General features: G+C 53.0%; 2 protein-coding genes across 2 annotated transcripts in view; one reads left to right on the forward strand and one right to left on the reverse strand.

Moving 5' to 3' along the window:
* Positions 1 to 2,280, forward strand: MRM3 (mitochondrial rRNA methyltransferase 3; the record flags this gene model as incomplete). The annotated part of the gene is made up of 4 exons (XM_057372049.1): positions 1 to 92; positions 758 to 1,002; positions 1,306 to 1,473; positions 1,628 to 2,280. Coding segments are annotated over 4 exons (1,059 nt in total), but the record flags the coding sequence as incomplete, so codon positions are not given.
* A 910-nt stretch (positions 2,281 to 3,190) lies between these two features.
* Positions 3,191 to 19,254, reverse strand: part of NXN (nucleoredoxin) — a 42,985-nt gene continuing 26,921 nt past the window's right edge. The window contains exons 2-8 of the mRNA XM_057371923.1: positions 15,781 to 15,898; positions 14,289 to 14,422; positions 13,842 to 13,942; positions 13,283 to 13,389; positions 8,177 to 8,356; positions 6,466 to 6,590; positions 3,191 to 4,395 (exon numbers count right to left, since the gene is read on the reverse strand). Of these exons, the coding sequence (XP_057227906.1) occupies positions 4,213 to 4,395; positions 6,466 to 6,590; positions 8,177 to 8,356; positions 13,283 to 13,389; positions 13,842 to 13,942; positions 14,289 to 14,422; positions 15,781 to 15,898 (948 nt within the window). The 3' untranslated portion in view covers positions 3,191 to 4,212. The remainder of the gene's footprint in view (positions 4,396 to 6,465; positions 6,591 to 8,176; positions 8,357 to 13,282; positions 13,390 to 13,841; positions 13,943 to 14,288; positions 14,423 to 15,780; positions 15,899 to 19,254) is intronic.

Here is a 19,254-nt window from a genome sequence, read left to right on the forward strand (position 1 = left end):
CAACCGCAGTCGCCTCCGCCCGCTGTGGAGCGCAGTGCGGCCGCGCCGGGGCTGTGGTACGAGAAAGCGGCGCCCGGGGACCGCAGGCTGGGGTGAGCGCGGGGAGCGGGGCCCGGCCGTGTCCCGCCGTGGAAGCAGCGCTGGGATAGCCGGGGCACAGCGGAATGGGAGGGAMATTCCGCTCCTGGGGGTGATGGGGGAGACTGACACCCATTGCCGGGCTGAAGGTACCGGGGGTGCTTCACAGAAACGGGGAGTTGGAAGGGATCTTAAAGATCATCCAGTGCCACCTCTGCCATGGGCAGGAACACCTTCCACTGTCCCAGGGTGCTCCAAGCATCATCCAACCTGGCCTTGGACACTTCCAGGGATCCAGGGGCAGCCACAGCCTCTCTGGGCACCCTGTGCTAGGGCCTCACCACCCTCAAAGGGATTAATTTCTTCCCAATATCCAATCTAACCCTGTCCTCTGGCAGTTTAAAGCCATTCCCCCTTGACCTGCCACTCCAGGCCCTTCTGGAAGTCCTTCCCCAGCTCTCTCAGAGCGCCTTCAGGTACCGAAAGGTGCTCTAAGGTGACCCCAGAGCCTTCTCCAGGCTGAACAGTCTCAACTTGCCCAGCCTTTCCCCGCAGGAGAGGTGCTCCATCCCTCTGATCATCTTTGTGWSCTCCCASTGAAGCTCTTGGGAGCTGCCAAAGGTCACACTGAAGGTGTTGTCAGTGTCACAGCCACGTTCTCTGAATAATTTCTCCACAGAAAAGTKGTGACTATCGCCAAGTCAAAGAAGTTCCGGGATAATCACGGGAAGGTTCTGCTGGAGGGGCACAGGCTGATCAAGGATGCACTGGAGGCAGGAGCTGTGCCACAAACGCTCTTCTTCAGCACCGTGGGGCACCTGAAGCTGCTGCCTGAGGCAGAGATTAAAGGAGCCAGCTTGGTTAAAGTGAAATTTGAAGACATTAAAACCTGGTCTGACCTCGTAACTCCTCAGGGGCTTCTAGGTAAGTTGCCTCTGTAACAACTTGGAATGAAAATTCCAACAAGCAATGCTGCTGAAAGRGAAACTTTCCATATTTAGGATAATGACTTAATGATCTTTCCTTAGACATAGCAATGATGCTCCAGCCCTGCTGGGAAATAAGTTTTCCTTGCCAAGTGACAAAYTCTGCTCGAACTTCCTTTAGGTGGTGCTTTTCTTAACACTTCCTCCAGCACATTTTTATTGGGATTTGGGCCAACTCTCWCAGAGCAGGCCTGTCCTTGGGGTGAGTCAGTCACAAACCTGTCACACTTCATTTCCTCAGGCATCTTTTCCAAGCCAGACCCTGCCAAGATGTCCTACCCTGCTGCTCAGCTCACCAACTCCCTGCCACTGCTCCTCATCTGCGACAACATCCGAGATCCAGGAAACCTGGGAACCATTCTCAGATCTGCAGCAGGAGCAGGCTGTGAGAAAGTGCTGCTCACCAAAGGTAAGAGGAAAGTTTGAGTAACCTGGGGGTAAGGCAGAGAATGAGGTGCTTGAAGATGCTTGTGAGGGAGGGTTTGGTGTGGTTCCTGTGGCTGCTGAATCCCATCTTTGTGGAAGTCCCTGCACTGTCACTGTTTCTTCCCGTTCCTTCCCAGGCTGTGTGGATCCCTGGGAGCCAAAGGTGCTCCGTGCAGGAATGGGGGCTCACTTCCGTGTGCCCATCATCGCCAACCTGGACTGGGAATCCATTCCCACCAACCTTCCCGATGGCATCCAGGTCTGCGTGGCCGACAATGACCCAGGAGCTCTGGCCGGCACCACGCCCGTGCCCAGAGGGGCTGGCAGGGCTGGCTCTGCTCCTGACAGCCCAAAAACTCCTGTGAAACCCAGCCCCGAGGCTGCTCCTGAGCATGAGGATGAGGAGGGAGCAGCAGGAATCCCAGAGCTGGCTGCACAGCATTACTATGAAGACTGGGCACAGATTCCAGTGGCCGTGGTGATCGGAGGGGAGACCCATGGCCTGAGTCCAGCTGCACTTCAGCTGGCAGCCAGCACAGGGGGAAAGAGACTGGTCATTCCCGTGGTGCCAGGCGTGGACAGCTTGAACTCTGCTATTGCTGCTGGCATCGTGCTCTTCGAGGGCAAGAGGCAGCTGCTGTGGAGGCACAAGCAGGAGGATGGCAGGGAGAAGCTCCCTGTACCGGGCTGAACTGTTGCAGTTTGGGTGCTGAAGGAGCACCTCTTCCCTTCGGTTCCCTTGAGAGTTAATAAACGAGCAGCTCRGGCTGTTTGGTTTGTAGTAAATGAGTATTTAAGGCTGGAGCCGTGCTGGGATGMGTGTGTGGCTCGCAGTGGATGTGGTGGCCACATGGTGATGCTAGAGAGAAGGGAAGGGTGATCGCAGTGAAACAAGGGAAAGGCCGGGTAGCAGCCCTGGCCTCTCCTCAGCGGCTTCCCTCCTGCTCCAGCCCTTCTCACCCAAACATCCGCGGAGCCCTCAGTTCCCTCATCTGTGCTGGCCCAGCCAGGCTGCTGCTGGCAGTGGTTTTGGGGTCAGAAAGGCCAGATTGCTGCCACCAGGACAGGTCCTGCCTGTGCTCACCCAAACCCCGTGCTCCAACAATCACTCTAACCCTGCCACGGGCCAGGCTGGCCAGGGCTGGCTGTGCTGTGGGGTGTCTGAGCTGGCCAGGGCTGGGTGTGCTGTGGGGTGTCCGAGCTGGCCAGAGCTGGCTGTGCTGTGGGGTGTCCAAGCTCGGGCACTCCTGACCTCACCGCTGCCAGGAGGTGCTGAACTGGAACTCCTGTAACTCCTCACCAGTCGGTTCATCTCTGCTCAACAGGGRAACCTCTGAAACGTGCAAAACACAGGCTGGATTTATACAGGCCGAGCTGGCCGCTGTTCCYAGCTCCTGGCAGGGTGGGAAGCTGCAGCAGGATAAAAGGGGAGGCCGTAATCCTACCATGGCTGACTAATGAGCTGAAAGGAAAAAGCAGTGGCTTGCACAACACCCGCTATTCAGGCCGGGAACGCCCCAGTGGCTGCCAAAGGGCTCCCTCCCTCCCGGGGAGCTCTGACCCACCCCAGCGAACCAGGCACAAGCAGGGGCTGTGTGAGCCCACGGGGGGGACACACAATCCCAGGAGCCACCTACCCATGGGGTCAGGCTGGGGACTCCTCTTCCCACACGCAGGCTCCCTCTCCATGACAGCAGGACACCGCAATCGGCACCTCCGGGGACGAGGTCTTTGTAACAGTTTTATTACAAAGTTCCAAACACCATGTACAGTTTTTACAATGTCACTTTTCAAGGGCTCTGCTGTGCTGCTTCGCTTAGGAAGGGAGGGTTTTTTTTCCTTAGTGTTTTCTCTTTTTTTTTTGGTTATTTTTTTTTTAAGAACAGCACCATTAACGTTGAGTTTGGGACACACCTACGAAAAACAGCTCAATCAACTAACACAGAGGGGAGAGGACGATTCATACCAAAGAGAGGGACGAGAGGGAGAGCACAAGGAAGAGACGAGAGGTGAGGGCAGCCCGGTGGTGATCCTCCTCCTGGCTCAGCGTGGGAGGGACAGAGTGAATACCCACCCACGGCAGGGGGATGGACCCTGACACGCACAGCCAGCGCTGCCTAAGGCTGTCGGTGCTTCGAGTGGGGGGTGGAAAACCCACGAGGAAAGGTCTCACCCCCACGAGGAAGAGCTTGGCTGTGCCGTGGTCTTTCAGAGGTTGTCAGCAGTTAAGACTTTGTCTTGGCCTTGTCAGGGCACTTATGTGGGAGAGAAGGACTGGCCAGGGGCGATGGAGACAGTTTCCTTATTGCTTCCTGGAAGTCATTTAGTCAGCAGGGGTGGTAACAAAGGGAAGAAGGGGAGGGAGGAGAAGGAAAAGAGCCCAAGAAGCCCACCCACTGCCTGATGCATACGTTGGGAAGAACACCATGCAAAAAGATTTGCCTGCTAGCTAGTGCCGTGTATAAAATAATGATACGGTAACAGTTCTGGCCTGGTTATTAAAGAATATATCACCATGAAGCACAAGCGAAGTCTCCAAACGCCAACAACTCCCTGCTGAAAGTGCATCTCAAGGAGTTTGCTTAGGAGAAGGATTCACTGCGTAAAACAAGGCACCACAAGAAGGTTGGATACTGGGTYGGGCGTGAGGACACGCTGGAGAATCCACAAGCGGCGGAAGAGAGAYCTAGTTTTAAATAACGTCTGTTGGCGCCCAGGCCCCTTAGATGGGCTCGGGTTTTAGCTTGTCTGCTAGAAAGTCGCTGACAAAGGCTTCCACGATTTCGGGCGTGATCTCCTCCACATCCATCACGTACTTGGCCCGGGCTGACATGTCCAGGATGGTGAGCAGGGGTGCAGCCTCGGGCAGGTTGGTGTAATCGCGCAGCGAGTCGGTCATGTCGTCCTGGAGGCCAAAAGGAGGACAGAGGAGTTGTCAGCAGAGCCAGGACACCAGGAGCAGAYTGCTGCTTCCATGGCCCAGCTCACAGTGTATCCCAAAGGGTTGGGTCTCAAACCAGCACTGCAGGACCACGAGTACAGTGGGAACACTCAACTTGATGCCTGCTCTGCTCTGGTTTCTGTCAAAACCACACTGATTTGGTTTATCCCAGGCTGGAATGGGACTCACACTCCTCCCACCCAGAGATGCTGCTTCCATACTGACCCGCTGCCCCAGCCACCCCAGAGCCTCTGGGGACATCTACAGCTCAAGGAATTGGGGACAAGTGCTGATTGTGGGGACTGCCAGCTCTCTGCCAGCACAACCACGGCCTCGCTGCTCACCAAGGGTGGATAGCAAAGGGACCCAACTGCACACCCGGAACAAAGCAAAGAACAGGAATGGGATGAAGACTTGTGCTTTGAGCCCTCCCCTCGGCCAAGCACGACACAGCTCTGCGCAAAGGCAACCATTTATCCCTCCCAAGKCTGTGGGATACAAAGAGCCAGCACTGGTGCGATTCACCACCAAGCCCACGATGCCGCACCCGGAACGGGGCGTTCCTGGACGCCCCTTGCGAGGGGCAGGAATGGAATCCGTGCACCTGGTTGGCGGCCGGGGCTCTGCAGCGCGTGGCGGCAGCGCTGGGGAGCTCCGCTCGCGCCTCCCCTTCCTTTGCAGGGGTTTCTGGCGCAGCTGGACCACGTGGCTGGAAGGGCGAGCAAGGCTGGGCTCGTCGCCTCGGCCGCCCCCCACCCTTCCCGCCTCCCAGCCCAGGTGTCGGGACGCCTCGTCCTTTATCTGATCGCTGCAAAGGCACCAAGGAATAGTTTTAATCAATGCAAAATCGGTCCAGACGGCGCTGGGAGAGCAATGGGAGGCGCCTGCTCCGGCCATGGCCGGGCTGCTTTGTGCGTGGGGGCCAGCGGAGCCCCGGGGCCAGCGCTCCCGGCTATTGAGGTGACGGATGAATGGGACGTGCCGGACGCTCCCCATTCTTCGGCCCGGCCGCCGCAGGGCCGTCGGGAGCYGCATGAATAGCAGCAATGTTTCAGCTACAGCCGGCGAGCCAGAGGAAAACGCTTCGCAGGCTCTGGGGGAGGGGGGAAGGTCCCGGACCCTCCCAAAATAGCCCTTTCCAACAAGGGACTTATTCAAGGGTGCRGGGCTGGGCTGGGATGCTCAGAGACCCGTTACGGTGGTGGGAGCGGCAGCGGCTGTACGGAGGGGGCCAATGGGGCTGTGGGAGGTGGCAGTGGGGGCCTGTCTGGCTGGGGGGGCCTGGGTGTGGCAGTGGGGACCCTTTTGTCGCAGGGCGGCTCTGGAGGGCTCGGCGCATGGAGCGCTGCGGCTGTGACGTGGAGTGCAGGACGGAGCAGGCGCAGCGGCTGCCACCTGCCCGGGCCCTGAGCGGCGATGTGGGAGGGGAGCTGCAGGCCTGGGGGTGCCGGGAGCTTTTCTGACCTGTACACAAAACCTCTGTGCACCAGACTGCAGCAGGGCAAATTGCCTGGGAGCAGGAAAGGGCAGCCAGAAGTCCTCTTTTCCCATTTCCCGTTCTCCCCAGCAGATCTTTGACTCCGAGCACTGGAGCTTGCACATGCCCCAAGTACCAACCCAGCCAAGGCCAGCTCAGGGAAACAGCCAAACTTTCAGTGGCTGGGCTGGGCTAAAACCCAAGCCCTGCTCATCTTCCCCTGCCCAGCCACTGTCCTGCCCCAGGGTTGAGAGGTCAGCAGCCCCAGGCTGGCAGCTCCACTCCCTTCAACCTCTCACAGCCCCACTCCRCCTGCCCCTCTCCCACCTTCAGGCTTTTCCACCTCTGAGCAAACACATCTGGGACCCTTTTGCTAGAAGTAAWACCCAGCAAGGAGAGCACAGACTGAGCCAGGCCTTAAGCCTGGTTTTGCTCCGCAGTGCCTGACAGCTGCAGTAGCTCCGTGCCTCAGTTTACCCATTGAACAACAGTGGTACCCAACCCTGCTCAGTCCCTATGCCCAGCAGGACACAGCCCTGTGCTCTCCTCTCACTTACCTCACCCGCCACGAAGAARAGCAACGGTGCCTCCTCATCTTTGGCTTTGTACTTGGCTATGATTTTTTCAGCTATGGGCTGAATCAGTTGTTTCGCYGCCTCCGACTCCCCGTCATCCTCTGAATCTGCAGGGCAGGGGGTKGGGGAGACAAAAAGGAAGAGGCAAGGCAAAGAAAGGAGGTTAGGATCAAACAGATGCTAACGGGCCGGTGGTTGGCAGCTCTGTCCCGCAGCACCACCACGCAGGAAGCAGGAGCCCGGATGCGAGGCACTGACTTCAAAGCTGCACGGCTCCGGAGCAATTAGGGAGCAGCTGAAATGCACCACAGGGAAACACGGAACTAAAGAGAGACTCCKGCTCCCCAAATACTCTGCTGCTCACTGCTGGTGATGCACAGGGACAAAAAAGCYGCTTTGTGGCTCGAGCGTGTTCTGAAGACCAAATGAAGGTGCTGATCTGAGGCTGCTGCCACCCCTGCCCGCCACCCACCATCTCTCTGCCTTGGGATGGCTGAGCCGTGGCTCTGCTGCTCCAGACTCAGCGCTGTGAAGGCGGCTTTGATTTGACAGAGGTAGAGTAGAAAGAGATGGCAGCATCAATCAAATGTCAGCCACCACTGAAGTTCAAATAGTGAGCTGCCAAGAGGAGAGTCTGCATCCTTGGGAAGCACTGAGATTAAAAGATTCCAATTCGGGGACAACTTTTAGGCTTTAAAGGAAGAAGGCACAACAGAAGCCTCTTGTCTCCCCTTGTGGTCCCTGATGTAATCACCTGACATGACAGGTCCAGCCTCCCGCTGGGACAGGCCATGCCCACACCCAAAAAACTCTCTGGCTTGTTCCACACATCCACTGTTCTTCCCCAAACAAAGCAGGAGATTCCAGAGATGCTGCTCGCTGGATTTCAGGGTCTGTCCTGCGTGCATGGCAGTGATGAATACGCCGAGTTGCGGGGTGTCTGCAGGGATTGATTTTCCTACAAACATCGGCTGCTGGCAGCRCTCCAGGCAGCCCTGCACACTCTGGCTAACCCAGCCCTAACCTCTCCRGGGAAGGAGGTGGATGGGCCAGGATTTATTCACCACCAGCACTTGCTAAGCCTGCCTTCTCCTGGGGGTGTTGCTGCCTGTGCTGGGCAGGCACTGGTCTGGTGCTGGGGGGTCCCTGTGCCTGCCTTGCTGCAGCACCAGCACATCACTGRTGGATTTCACCAAGACCATCCACCCCCAAAAGCACCGAGCAAGAGCCCCAGCTGCTCTCCCGATGAGCTGTTTGCAGCAAGGTGATAGAAAAACTTCACTCAGAGCAAGATAAAAATAACTCTTTCCAGAGGCCTGCAGCGCCAGCCCCAATCCATCAGGCTTGGCGTGGCCAGCCGGTCCTTCCCGCGTGAGGAGAGGATTTTTGGCTCTGTGCTCACATCCCCCGCTGGGCTCTGCTGAATAAATAACCAGGGTCAAAAGGAAATCTGAAAGGGAAGAAGGAAAGGAGCGAGGGCTGTGTTATCAGTGCTGCAGAGGAGGGAGTGCTGCTCACAAAGGGCACGTGGGGAAGTGGGACACAAGCCCTGCCCTGGGCCGGCTCAGGGAAAGGGGGGCTTCTTCAGCAAACTCCACACAGCACACAAGGGACAGCTGCACCCCTCCAAGRGCCCTGGACCCCTTTCCCGAGCACAGGCTCTGCTGGCACAGCAGGGATGCTCCATCCATACCTACAAAGAGAACGAGGCAGGGGCCCTCATTCAGCTGTGCAGCGTTGGAGTCGGTCAGCTCCAGCACGGGCTTGGGGTGCCAGGGGAACTCGCGGCACTCGATGTCGTTCAGCACCTCCACCCGGCCCTGCCGCGTGATCAGGTCTCCCTTGGAGTCCAGGACGATGAGAGTCGGGATGCCTGCGATGGAAAAAAACAGGGATGGGATCAGCCAAAGAATGAACTGGCCAGCGACAGGGTGTGGGGAGAAAGGCCTTTTCCTATGGCCTCAGGCCCTGGCAGGAGCCCAGCGAGCCTCTCTGCAGCTCATGGAGTGAGGATCAGGCGCCCTGGATCCTGTTTCCTTCCTGCAGAGCGCTGCAATTCCGGAGCTGGAGCAGGAAGGTCAGAGACAGCTCTAACACTGCTGTCTTTGCTGCTGTCTGGTGCCCATGGATACCCACCGTGCCACCCCTCTTGCACAATGTCCCCTGTGCACCTCCATCCCAGTGCTGAGATATGGCAGCCTCTGGAAGAGCCCAGTATGCAGGAACACATGTGGATCACAGAATATGGTGTCCAGGAAGCAGGGCGTGCTCCTTCCCAGAAGGAACACCTCGTATTTCAGCCCCTCCAGCACTCAGCACTAATGGCCCAGCCATTTCCACAGCACATCCCTCTGGAGACAAACAAAGCTGTGCAGGAATGTCCAGGTCTACAGAATCCTGGCAGGATGTGGCTCRGGAGACATCCAGTGATGGTCTGGCCCTTGGGAAAAAGCAGCATTTAGCCCTGAKCTATGGGGCTGAAAAGCTTTGTCATAAAGGAAAAGCTTTGTACAGAAGGTGAACACAGAGACACAGCACAAGTCACCCACTTTAATGTCCCTGGYAGTGGGGCAGGGTGGACACGAGCTGGTGACCATCCCATCTGATAAGRCACCGGCTTTCCGGCCACAAAACTGTCACCACTGGGTCAACAGGAGCAGCTCATGTTGGTGACTTCATCTGGAATACACATCCATTCATCTCTCATCAGAGAGACAAAGAAACATCCCAAAAGGAAGGATGAGAGGGCAGTTTGGGATCAGACCCCAAGGGACAAACGAAGTGACCAGAAATGAAGTGACCGGTGTTAGTGCTGCTGTCATTGCTCATCACCCGGCCTTCAACCTGCTCTCTATCCAGCATCTCCATCATCCCCCAAACCACACTGGGCAAAATCAGGCTACTCAAACACTCCTGCCCTTCATCCCACGGTTCATTTTGAATCTCATTCCTCGGAAATACCCTGCAGAGCCCTTCCCTCAGCAGCGGGCTCACAGTGTGTACTTTCCCCTGCCAGGCTGCTGGCACTGTGCATGTTTGTCCAACAGTGGGTTACTCACAAGCCCTCTGAATTGGAGGCATTTCTCTAGGAAATACACGGCCATCTGTGTGTCCCAGCCTGCCTGCAGGTCCAGGCGAGCGGCYGCATTCCCGTCATTCCAGCCCGGCGCATTCCTGCCTGCGCGCTGGGGCTGGTGCTAAGCAGCAGTGCAGGAACCCGCCCAATGGCTGCTCCTGCAGATCCTAAGGGTACGCCAAGAAAACCATTTTGTATCACAAAAAGGTTTATTCATTACCTGCTGGTAATTCCGCATAGCCCCAGGGCAGGGATGGGTTAAACAGACTGGAAGGAATTGGGAAATCTCACGCTGGCCCTGCCCTTACAGGCACAAAGTGCTACTGACACCAGGAGAAGCACACGGTGCTCAGCAGCTCGCAGGATTCGGGTCTTGATCCATTTAGCAATCCCAGCCCCACCCCAAACGCCTGCTTTTCCATCCATTATACATGAGGGACGGGCTGGAGACTCTCAGGTCATCAGTCAGCCCGAGCAAGGCAGCACTCCCAGGCTGAGGTTTCAAATGCTGATCTGGGAAAATGAAGGGCCAATTTAGACCCAGATTCTGCGGCTATCAAGGATTTCATCCACTATTTCATCCACTATTCAAAGCATTCCTTYAGACTTCACCTCATTTGCATATGCAGATGCCTCCTCCCCCCCMAAACCATCCAGCCATTAAACCTCCAACTGCAAATACAAAACTGAACCAGAAAACAGAGTATTTTAAAGATAATTCACATCCCTGTCTTCTCAGGTGACCTTTGTGACTATTTCCCTAAGTCACACCCTTTTTTTCAGGGGACACAGACCTGCAGGACCACGGAAACCATCCTTAATGTTATTCACACCTGCTAACCCAAATAATTCCCCCTCCCAATCCCTCTCCCTGCTCATCTGAGCCACAATTTGTTATTTCAGTGYCTTTTGGGGGATTTGGTAATTGCCTTAAGTCATAACACCAGAATTTACTTATCAAGAAGAATCAGCGATCAGACACTGYAATGAATATTGTATAAGCTTGGATGAGAATTAGCATAGACAGGCTTGGTTGGATTTTATGCACTAGAAAATGGATTTGGCTCCCACGAGGCCAGCATTTTATAAAAACACAGGGGCCAAATGGTTTGTTACCGAACCTGGCAAGGCATTTACATATTTATATATTAAACCCCACACCCGACATGGAAATCTCATCTGCATGAAGTGTGCTGGGTGAGTAATCACAATATAYRAGAAGCAAACCCCACACCAAGCACAGGACAGCTGGTGCATTTTATTGCTGTTTTTCCACYTTTTCAGAAGAAAGCTCCAAAAATCTGCTGTAACAGTGACTTCCAGGCTGTAAGAGTGACCTGTGGGTGTCTGGGCTAAAGCATGGGAAAATGGAGAAATAACAGATTTTGGAGGGCAGGGGGGAATACTCAGGAATCCAAAAGGTCTCATGAGATCCACAACAAGAAGGAGTGATTCTTATCAAAGCATGAAGTTTATCACTGCTCCCCATCCCACTGGAAAGAGAGCTAAAGCCTGGGGATTTCACCCAAGGCACAACTGGGAGCTGCCTGCACAAAAGGGAATTATTTTGAGCAGCCACAACSCAAGACATGACTCCTTCTCAGCACTGCACCCAGAAGCAATTTACTGGAGGTGGTGTGGTACAGCCCCTGACTGCACATGAGTTATGAATAGAGGCATTCAAGTAAACTCAAAGAAAGGCCAATAACTCAACTTACATTTTATACTGAGTGTCTGAACGCTGTAGGGGCCAACAGAGGACTAAAACAAGAGATTGGACTCTTGCTGCTTTCCATCACTCAGGAACTTTAGGCAGAGAGGGAAGACAAGCTATTCTGTTGTCTCAGTACCCAGCCTTCCAAAAACAGTGGGAAACCTCCTCATGTTGTGCTCCCAACCCAAGCACCAGGATGACAACCTGGACACTCTCACTGATCATAGGTGCAGCTCCAAAGAACTTTCAGAGAGGCAGCATCAGAACCATGAATGTGGGGGAAAGCAGATGAGGTTACAGGGATGTGATTTTTCATTTTGGATGAATAACCATGCGTGGTGATGAGCAAAGCCCACGACACGCAGATCTGTTTACAGGAAGCTTTTGTTGTTTTTTTGTTGGTGGGGAAAGCCTGACTGCAAACAGGCAGGCAGCACCAAAGTCTGCACGGAGCTGAAATTTGGGGATAACCAGGGAGCTGCAACAGGCAGGCAGCACCAAAGTCTGCACGGAGCTGAAATTTGGGGATAACCAGGGAGCTGCCTGGGCACAGGAAGGGATCGGGATGCAGGGGGACAGCCAATATTTACATTTTCAGGTCGGCACASAACAAAGAGAGATACCTTTAAGAAGCCAGCGGCTGGAGTTGGAAGGAAAGCTGTTGTCACTGTTTCCCTGGCTACAGCATGCCTGGTGCTCAAGTATCCATGTCAGGACACCTTATTTACAGAAAGTCCCAGTGAAACTGGCAGCAGTCCTGCAGTGCTCAGCCGAAACCAGCACTGGAGAGGGTTATGAGCGGCCCGGGGAAAAGACGGATGAATTTGGAAAGCTCTTGCCTCGTGGGAAGGTCATTAAGCAGCAAACTGATGGCTATTTAAAGCAGGCAAATGGTTATTCTTGGGTTAAGGTCAGGGAACAGGGCTGAGTGGCAGCACCTGAGCTCAYGCCAGAAGGGCTGTTCCAAGAGGACCCCAAGGAGGGATTATTTCTCCTGTCACTCTTCTGGTGACACTCCTCCATCCCTGCAGACCACTCACACAAAGCTGAGTCGGGAGAAGTTTAGGTTGAATATGAGGAAACAGTTTTTCACCCAGAGGGTGGCTGAGCACTGGAAGAGACACTCCAGGGAAGCATTCACAGCACCAAGCCTGTCTGAGTTCAARAAGTGTTGGGACAAAGCTGTCAKGCACATGATGGGATTGTTGGGTGTTCTACACAGGGCCAGGAGCYGGAYCTATGATCCTGATGGGTCRCTTCCAACTCAGCAAATTCTACGATTCTGCAACATCACACAGGAACAGACGAGAGACAGCCACACTGCAGCAAGACCCTTTAACCACAGCGAGAAACTATTTGTACATATGTGAGATCTCCTCAGCAGCCAGACACCTTGCACACCTCTTTGTCCCCTGCAGGAACAAGGTGCCAGCCCCCAGGAAGGCTGCTGTGAGCTTTTATCATCTCTGTGACTCTTTGAAGCCACCCAGACACACAGAGTCTCTCCCTGCCCCTACGAGCAGCCAGGGCTGCTGGAATTCTGGCACTGGCATGTACAGTAAAAGCAAAGCCATGGTTTACATCAAACACTCTCTYTCTTGTAATTCATGTCACTAACATGAACCAGATGCCATCTTCCTCAGCCCCTGCATAGAATGATAGCCTGCCTTTACATTACATAAAGCAGCAAGAAAATGAAATTTAAACCTTCAAGGAAAAGCAAAAATAAATARATCAGTAATTAGACAGAAAACATCCAAGCCAAAAACAGCTTCCAAGTTTCCAGGAAGAATTAGGTTGTTTATGGAAGTCCTGTTTCAACTAACAGCCTGCCTGGCAGGTGGTAGGAATGTGAGTTTGTGGAGAGCAGAAACATGAAGCGGCTCTGCCTGGGGCACTGTGCTTTTGCTTTGCTGTTTTCTTGCTTTAGTTAAACAAGAGGAGACATTACAAACACTCAACAAAAGTGGGGAGAAAGGAGATCTGTGCCTCAGTGTGGCCTTTCCTACCTTGGATGCCGTAGAGTCGGTTCAGGCGTGACCGTCTGGCCTCRTCAGCGTAGGGCACAGCCACCCAGGGCATCTCACTGAAGTACTGCTTGAAGGAGTCCTCTGACCTGTGCAAGGGAACAGGGAATGGCATGACACCCCTCCATTTGCCAGGCTCCTTCCTCATTAAAAACCTGGCCTGCAAAACCCTTTATCCCTTCCACCACAACCCACCGGGAGGTCCTGCTGGGAGAGAGTTAGACCACATTTAAAGCCCCCAGTCCCTCAAGAAGAAGTCCATGATGTATTTTGCCCCAATAAAATATTTCAAACTCTCCAGGGTATCTGAATGTCAGCCCGTGGTGACAGCAGCAGCTCGAGCATCCTTCAGACCTCAGAGCCACAAGACACAAAGTGAAACAYTGACTTGGCCTCTTGCTGACTCCATTCTGCACTTCCCTCTCAGGCAGAGAAAAAAYACCCAGAGCCAACCTGCTCTGCCCYAAATCAAATTTTCTCCTCAAATCAAAGCAGCAACGCTCACCAGCTCTGCCTGCACAGGGTGTGAGTGCTGCCTCACCTGTCTGCACTAACGAAGAGGATCTCAAACTTCTGGCCTGCCTCCTTGATTTTCCGGTAGGACTCCACCAGCACCCTCGTGAGGCTTCGGCACGGTGGGCACTGCAAAACACAAGCACAAGGATATTGTCTCCCTCTCAGAACCAGACCCACACCCAGCAGGACCAGGTGACCCAGTGATCATGAACTGGTGTGGCCTCAGCTTTGCTGCAGTGCCTGAATGTGGCTGGGACTCATGGTCTGTAAGTTACCAACAAAACCTCTTCCATTTTTAAAATATTAACTCTCCCTCTTATAGGACCARCTGAGGATGACAGGCCACTGTGGTGCTGATGATCAAAGCATCTTAAATTCTTCAGCACCAACCAACCTGGGGTCTTTAGGATTTGGGGGGTCTTTACTCTCTACGAGCCCACTCCACCTGCTCTGCACAGCATCCCCTACTCACCCAGTGTGCGGAGAAATAGACCCCGATGTGAGAGCCCTCCAAGGCACTGCTGTCCAGTGTCTGCCCATTGTTCCTTAGTAGGGGCCCAGCAACAACTTCACTGAAGGGTTTTGGCCCCCAAGGGAACTCCAGACCTGGGGAGGGGTCAGGACAGGGGTGGAAAGAAGTTAAAAGACAGTAACATGCATATGCAGCTCATACAGTCTGAGAAAGTTCCACTAGAAAAACCATCCCACCTTCTGCAAGGACACAGAGGATCCTGTCTGAGGAATCCACTGGGGTTTATTCCCATCCAAGGGGGTGCAGAACACCTCAGCTGTCAGGCACCACCACACCCCTGCCCTGGGGTGAGGAAGGCAAGCTCTGCACCACAGCCAGGGTCACCTCTTTCTCTCAGGCTGCACCCAAGCCACAGCACCTTTAGCTTGACAAAGCCTGCTCTGGTTTTGTGCCTCATGAGGAATCTTTTCCTTATCAACAGTGTTTATTTTAGCAAGAGAGGGCAAGGTAGTACGTGCTCAGGAATGCAGTCAGACTATGTCCCTTATGCTGTTACTAACGATGTATTTTTACACATATCCATATTTATCTTTATTTATAAACCTTAGCTATATATATGTAAAAGCTGGTGTGTTTATACACATATATCTCTATCTATATCTTACACTAACCCTCTGCACCCCAAAGCAAGCTGTGTGTGTGCACACAAACACGCTCTGAATCATCTGCTGCCAGCTCCCAGAGCAATCAATCCATGTGTTCAGCCAGGGAAGGAGGAAACATCACAGATGGCTCAGGCCACAACATGTTCCTGCTGCACAGCTCCTGCCACTGAATTAAAGACTCTGTCACTGTGCTCAGTATTTACTGCAGGGAGGAATAATGARCCAGTAATAAAAGAAATGGATGGACGACTATAACAGATGATTGATGGGTCTGCAGGGTCTGGGAGTAAGGGCATACATTTGGCTCATTTGGGTTTTYCCAAATTGGAAGGAGATAGATTCAACATCAACTCCCAGCACAGCAAACCTGAGCAAGGGAGAATAGCAACATTTTGCAGTTTAATTTGTAAATAATTGGAAATTCATTAACCTAAGTGTGATGTCAGTGATAAAAGCCCCACTCAGTATCCTGRAGGGATTCTGCTCCCAAGGTACAGAAGGTTGGGCCCTCATTCTGTCTGTCTATGTCCCTCCATCAGGGAAAATTCCCAACTTCATGATTCAGTTAGCCCAACCTTTTCCTCATTAGCACTCCAGACAAAAATCCTGGAGGGAAATTCTTTGCTCTTTTCAGTAAGCAAAACCAAAACACAAAATCTGGCAGGAACCATGCAGAAAATTTTATGCCGAAAATAGCACRGTGCTTTGAATAGTTAAGTACGACAATAGTTCTTTGTTCCCTCCCCCCCAGGCCATTCAGAATGAACTGAAATGGAAATGCAGCTGTGTGTCCACTTTTCTGTGGCATAGGGGACTCCAGGTCTTACCTTCGGGGTCATCTCGGATGACCAGGAGGCCGTTCCTGCAAACCACCTTCCCAGTGGAGGCATCGATAAATATTAGGGAAGGAATGTTGGAGACTCTGTACTTGTTCCACAGCTTCAGCTGTAAAAGAGATTGGGAGGGGAGATAAGGAGATAAGAAAGGTAAACTTGGCAGCGTGAAGAGGAGGAAGATTTTGGAGCATTAGCATCTTTCAGAGCAGAGGTCAGAGGTGTGCAAAGAAACAGAGCTGGTGCTTCAGGGATGAGAGTGAAGGAATGTGAGGAACAGCTGCTGGGCCAGTGCCCAGAGAGACCCTCACCATCACCACCTCAGGTGAGACCCCCATGTGTCTTACACCTGCTGTGGCCTTGCTGTGAGCACAGGCAAAGCTTCTCCTCCTCCTGATTTATCTGTTTGCAAGTCAAATGGGGATAATACTTGCCATGCTTYGAGCTCTTTGTTCAGAAGACATGGCAAGCACAAATACTTCTAATGCCACTGCTCTGAAGCAATTTGTAATGATTCCCTGRCTGTTTCCTCCCCTCCCACTTCCTTGTTCATTAAACAAACCAGTAACCTCTGCCAAGATGCAGCCAGGCTGAGCACGAGGCCAACACACAAAAAAAAATTATTTTTCTGCGATGGGGGCTTCCCGGGTTTGTTCCCAGGAGCTGATTAAGGGCTTTGACATCAGCCTGGGGGCCCAGCTCATCCATCCTGCACTGCCAGCTTTGCAGGCTGATGGCCACACTCTGGGCACCCCAGTCTGGATGGTCCTGTCTGCTGGGCACTATGTTTTGCAGTGAGTTTAGCCCTGCACAACATTGGTGACAGAGTGCTCTGGGTGTCACACACTCCTTGGGCTGATATTCCTCAGGACACGCTTCTGGCACAGGATAATTTGGAGCTTAACTCAGGCACAGAAGCTGGATGGGATGAGGAGGAACAGGCCCAGCCCAGCCTGCAGGTGTGGGCTGGCAGAGCCAGTCTCCCTGCCATGCATGGAGGAGTTGCTGCCATCCCCTTGTTTTCCTTACATTTCTCCAACATCTCAACCGAAACAGCCCAGTGGCGAATTATCAACCTCTCAAACAAAAGCCAAACCCTAACCAAGAGCCAAAGGGGGAAGAAATGAATCTCCACCTTCCCCTAACACCAAGCTCTGCTCTGCAAAGCCCCTCGGGCTTCGTGTGTTTACAACTTGCTCCAGTTTGGAGAATAAAACCCAGGCACAGGAGAAGCACAGAAGRGGCCCACCAGTGACAGCCAACACAAGAATCAGAGAAACCATCACAAARTGTGCTGCTGCTCCCACCAGTTTCTCACTTAAAAACTGCACCCATGTGTTTCCAGAGGAAGAACTCTGCAGATYGCTGTCCCTGATTTGCCAAGAGAGGCAATCCCATTTCCTGAGATGGGAATGATCTGAGGATGTAGAGAGGTGAGGTTTTGTGTCCTACCCATCAGCCTTCCATTTCAAACAGACATATTAATGGATTAATGAATTAATGGATTCACAAACCAAATGGCCTTGAGCACAAAAAGAATAAAGAAATTGTACTCAGTGCRAACCAGCCCCCTCACAATGACTGTGTTCAAACCACAGAAGGTAAAATCCACTTCTGTGAAGTTTAAAGGGTGGGGAAAAGCTCTTTATAAGGATCACAGGCATTTAACAGGGTTCTGCAAACAATAAGGAAATTACAACTAGCAATCGGATCGTTCTCTTTAAAGAGTTGCTTACATTACACTTCATTTTGCCAAGTCCTTTGTATACAGAAGCAGYTCCCCGGGGCATCACAGCGGGTCCTGGCAGTTTTGCTTGGCTGGGGAAGCAGCAGGGTCTGCACTTCAGAGCCAAGAGGCTGCATGGACTCGCTGTGCTCAGAGGGATGGGGCTGGAACACCCCAGATAAGGGGGTAACACCAAACCAAACCTGCTCAAAGCACTGGAGCAAGCRGGGCATGGCTGGCTCCAGGCAGTCTACGGGGTCCAGCAGACGTGGCAGCTCTTGCCAAGAGCTGGTCCTGGGTCTTCTCATGATGTGTAAACCACCAGGTCCCACTGRACCCAGTGCAGGCACTGCTCTTGGCTTCCAGACATCCATGGCAYGGGCAATCTGCAATCCAGGCACTCAGTCCCCATGAAATCAGGAGTTGCCACTTCTAACTCATCACTGGGAGTCCACAGGAGAATGCCTCAAGCAAGCACAAAGCCAGGTGTGTGTCAAAAGGGTCAAAAAGCATCAGAAGAGGTCAATGTGACATCTGCTGCTGCTGGGGGAGCACGTCCATCACTGAGCTCTGAGACTTGAACCTAAAGAGTATCATGTCACACTCACACCTTGGGTGAAGGAGAAAAAGCAATTGAAAGGGAAAGGTTTTACCCTGCACCTGTGCAAGAGCTGCCAGACACAACCCACCAGCCCAGGTAACACCAAACTGAGTTCCAGAGCTTCATTCAGGCTGAGCAGCATTTCCTAGTTTTAAGAGATTTGCTGCCTGGGTTATGAGTGAAACCCATCACACAACACCAACGAACAAACACAACAATTGCATACAAAGCAACTGGAACCGGGCTGCCCTTTTAAGCCTTTTATAAAAGCCTTGAATTGGAAGTTAGTGGTCTYGATGCACTAACCATATTAATTCCATACAGGAATGCGCTGTTTAAAGTGGGAGCAGCTTGATTTGATGATTCCCCCGTGCGCCAGGAAAGCTGACGGCGAATGAGAAACGCACGCGCTGCAGGAGAAGTGCCAGGATCTACCACAATTCCCACCACCACGGCCCTCATCAGCCAGATCCCAGCCTTTCCAGAGCCTGTCAGATTCTTGGGAAGGAAACCTRATGGCTCCTTTTGCTGCAGGTCTGGCCTGAAAGAGCAGAGCCTTGGTAGGAAACGGGCTGGTTCGTTTTTTCATTTTAGCTGATTCCCACGCTGTGCCACTATTTAGCACCTAAACTACAGCTCCCATCAAGGACATTTGATCTCCACCTAAAGCCACTGGAATGACCCAACCTGTCTTGTGGCAARCTATTGCAGTGGCTAGCTTTTCTCAGGGTGAAATGCCAGCGATTTGCACATGTGAAGGTTTCGGAAAGGGGACAAGCTCGGCTTACACCCACTGTTTGTGGTCCATGCAGAAAGGGAAATTCAGGAGAAAAAAGGCATCCCGGGTATGGGTACCTGCACAACCACGCACCTCCCAAAGGATTCTGTGTCAGGCTGGGCGTGGGATGCAGAAAGCAAATTACAACTTGCTGTGAGACCGCAGGCTGATGGGATGATAGCTCAGGCAGCAGGGCAGAGTGCTGCCTCAGCAACTCTGAAAAGCTGTTTTTCCTGCAGTGAAGAGGATGACATAGAAATAACATACTCCACACACTCTAARGATTTGATCATCCATTTAAAGAGGGGATCTCTGCTCCGCTTCCCAACAGCTGTTGCAAATCTGTGGGATCAAGCCAAAGCT

The sequence above is a fragment of the Malurus melanocephalus genome, unplaced genomic scaffold, assembly GCF_030028575.1.
Source record: "Malurus melanocephalus ecotype Western Australia unplaced genomic scaffold, MMel_1.1 scaffold_162, whole genome shotgun sequence".
Classification (NCBI taxonomy): domain Eukaryota; kingdom Metazoa; phylum Chordata; class Aves; order Passeriformes; family Maluridae; genus Malurus; species Malurus melanocephalus.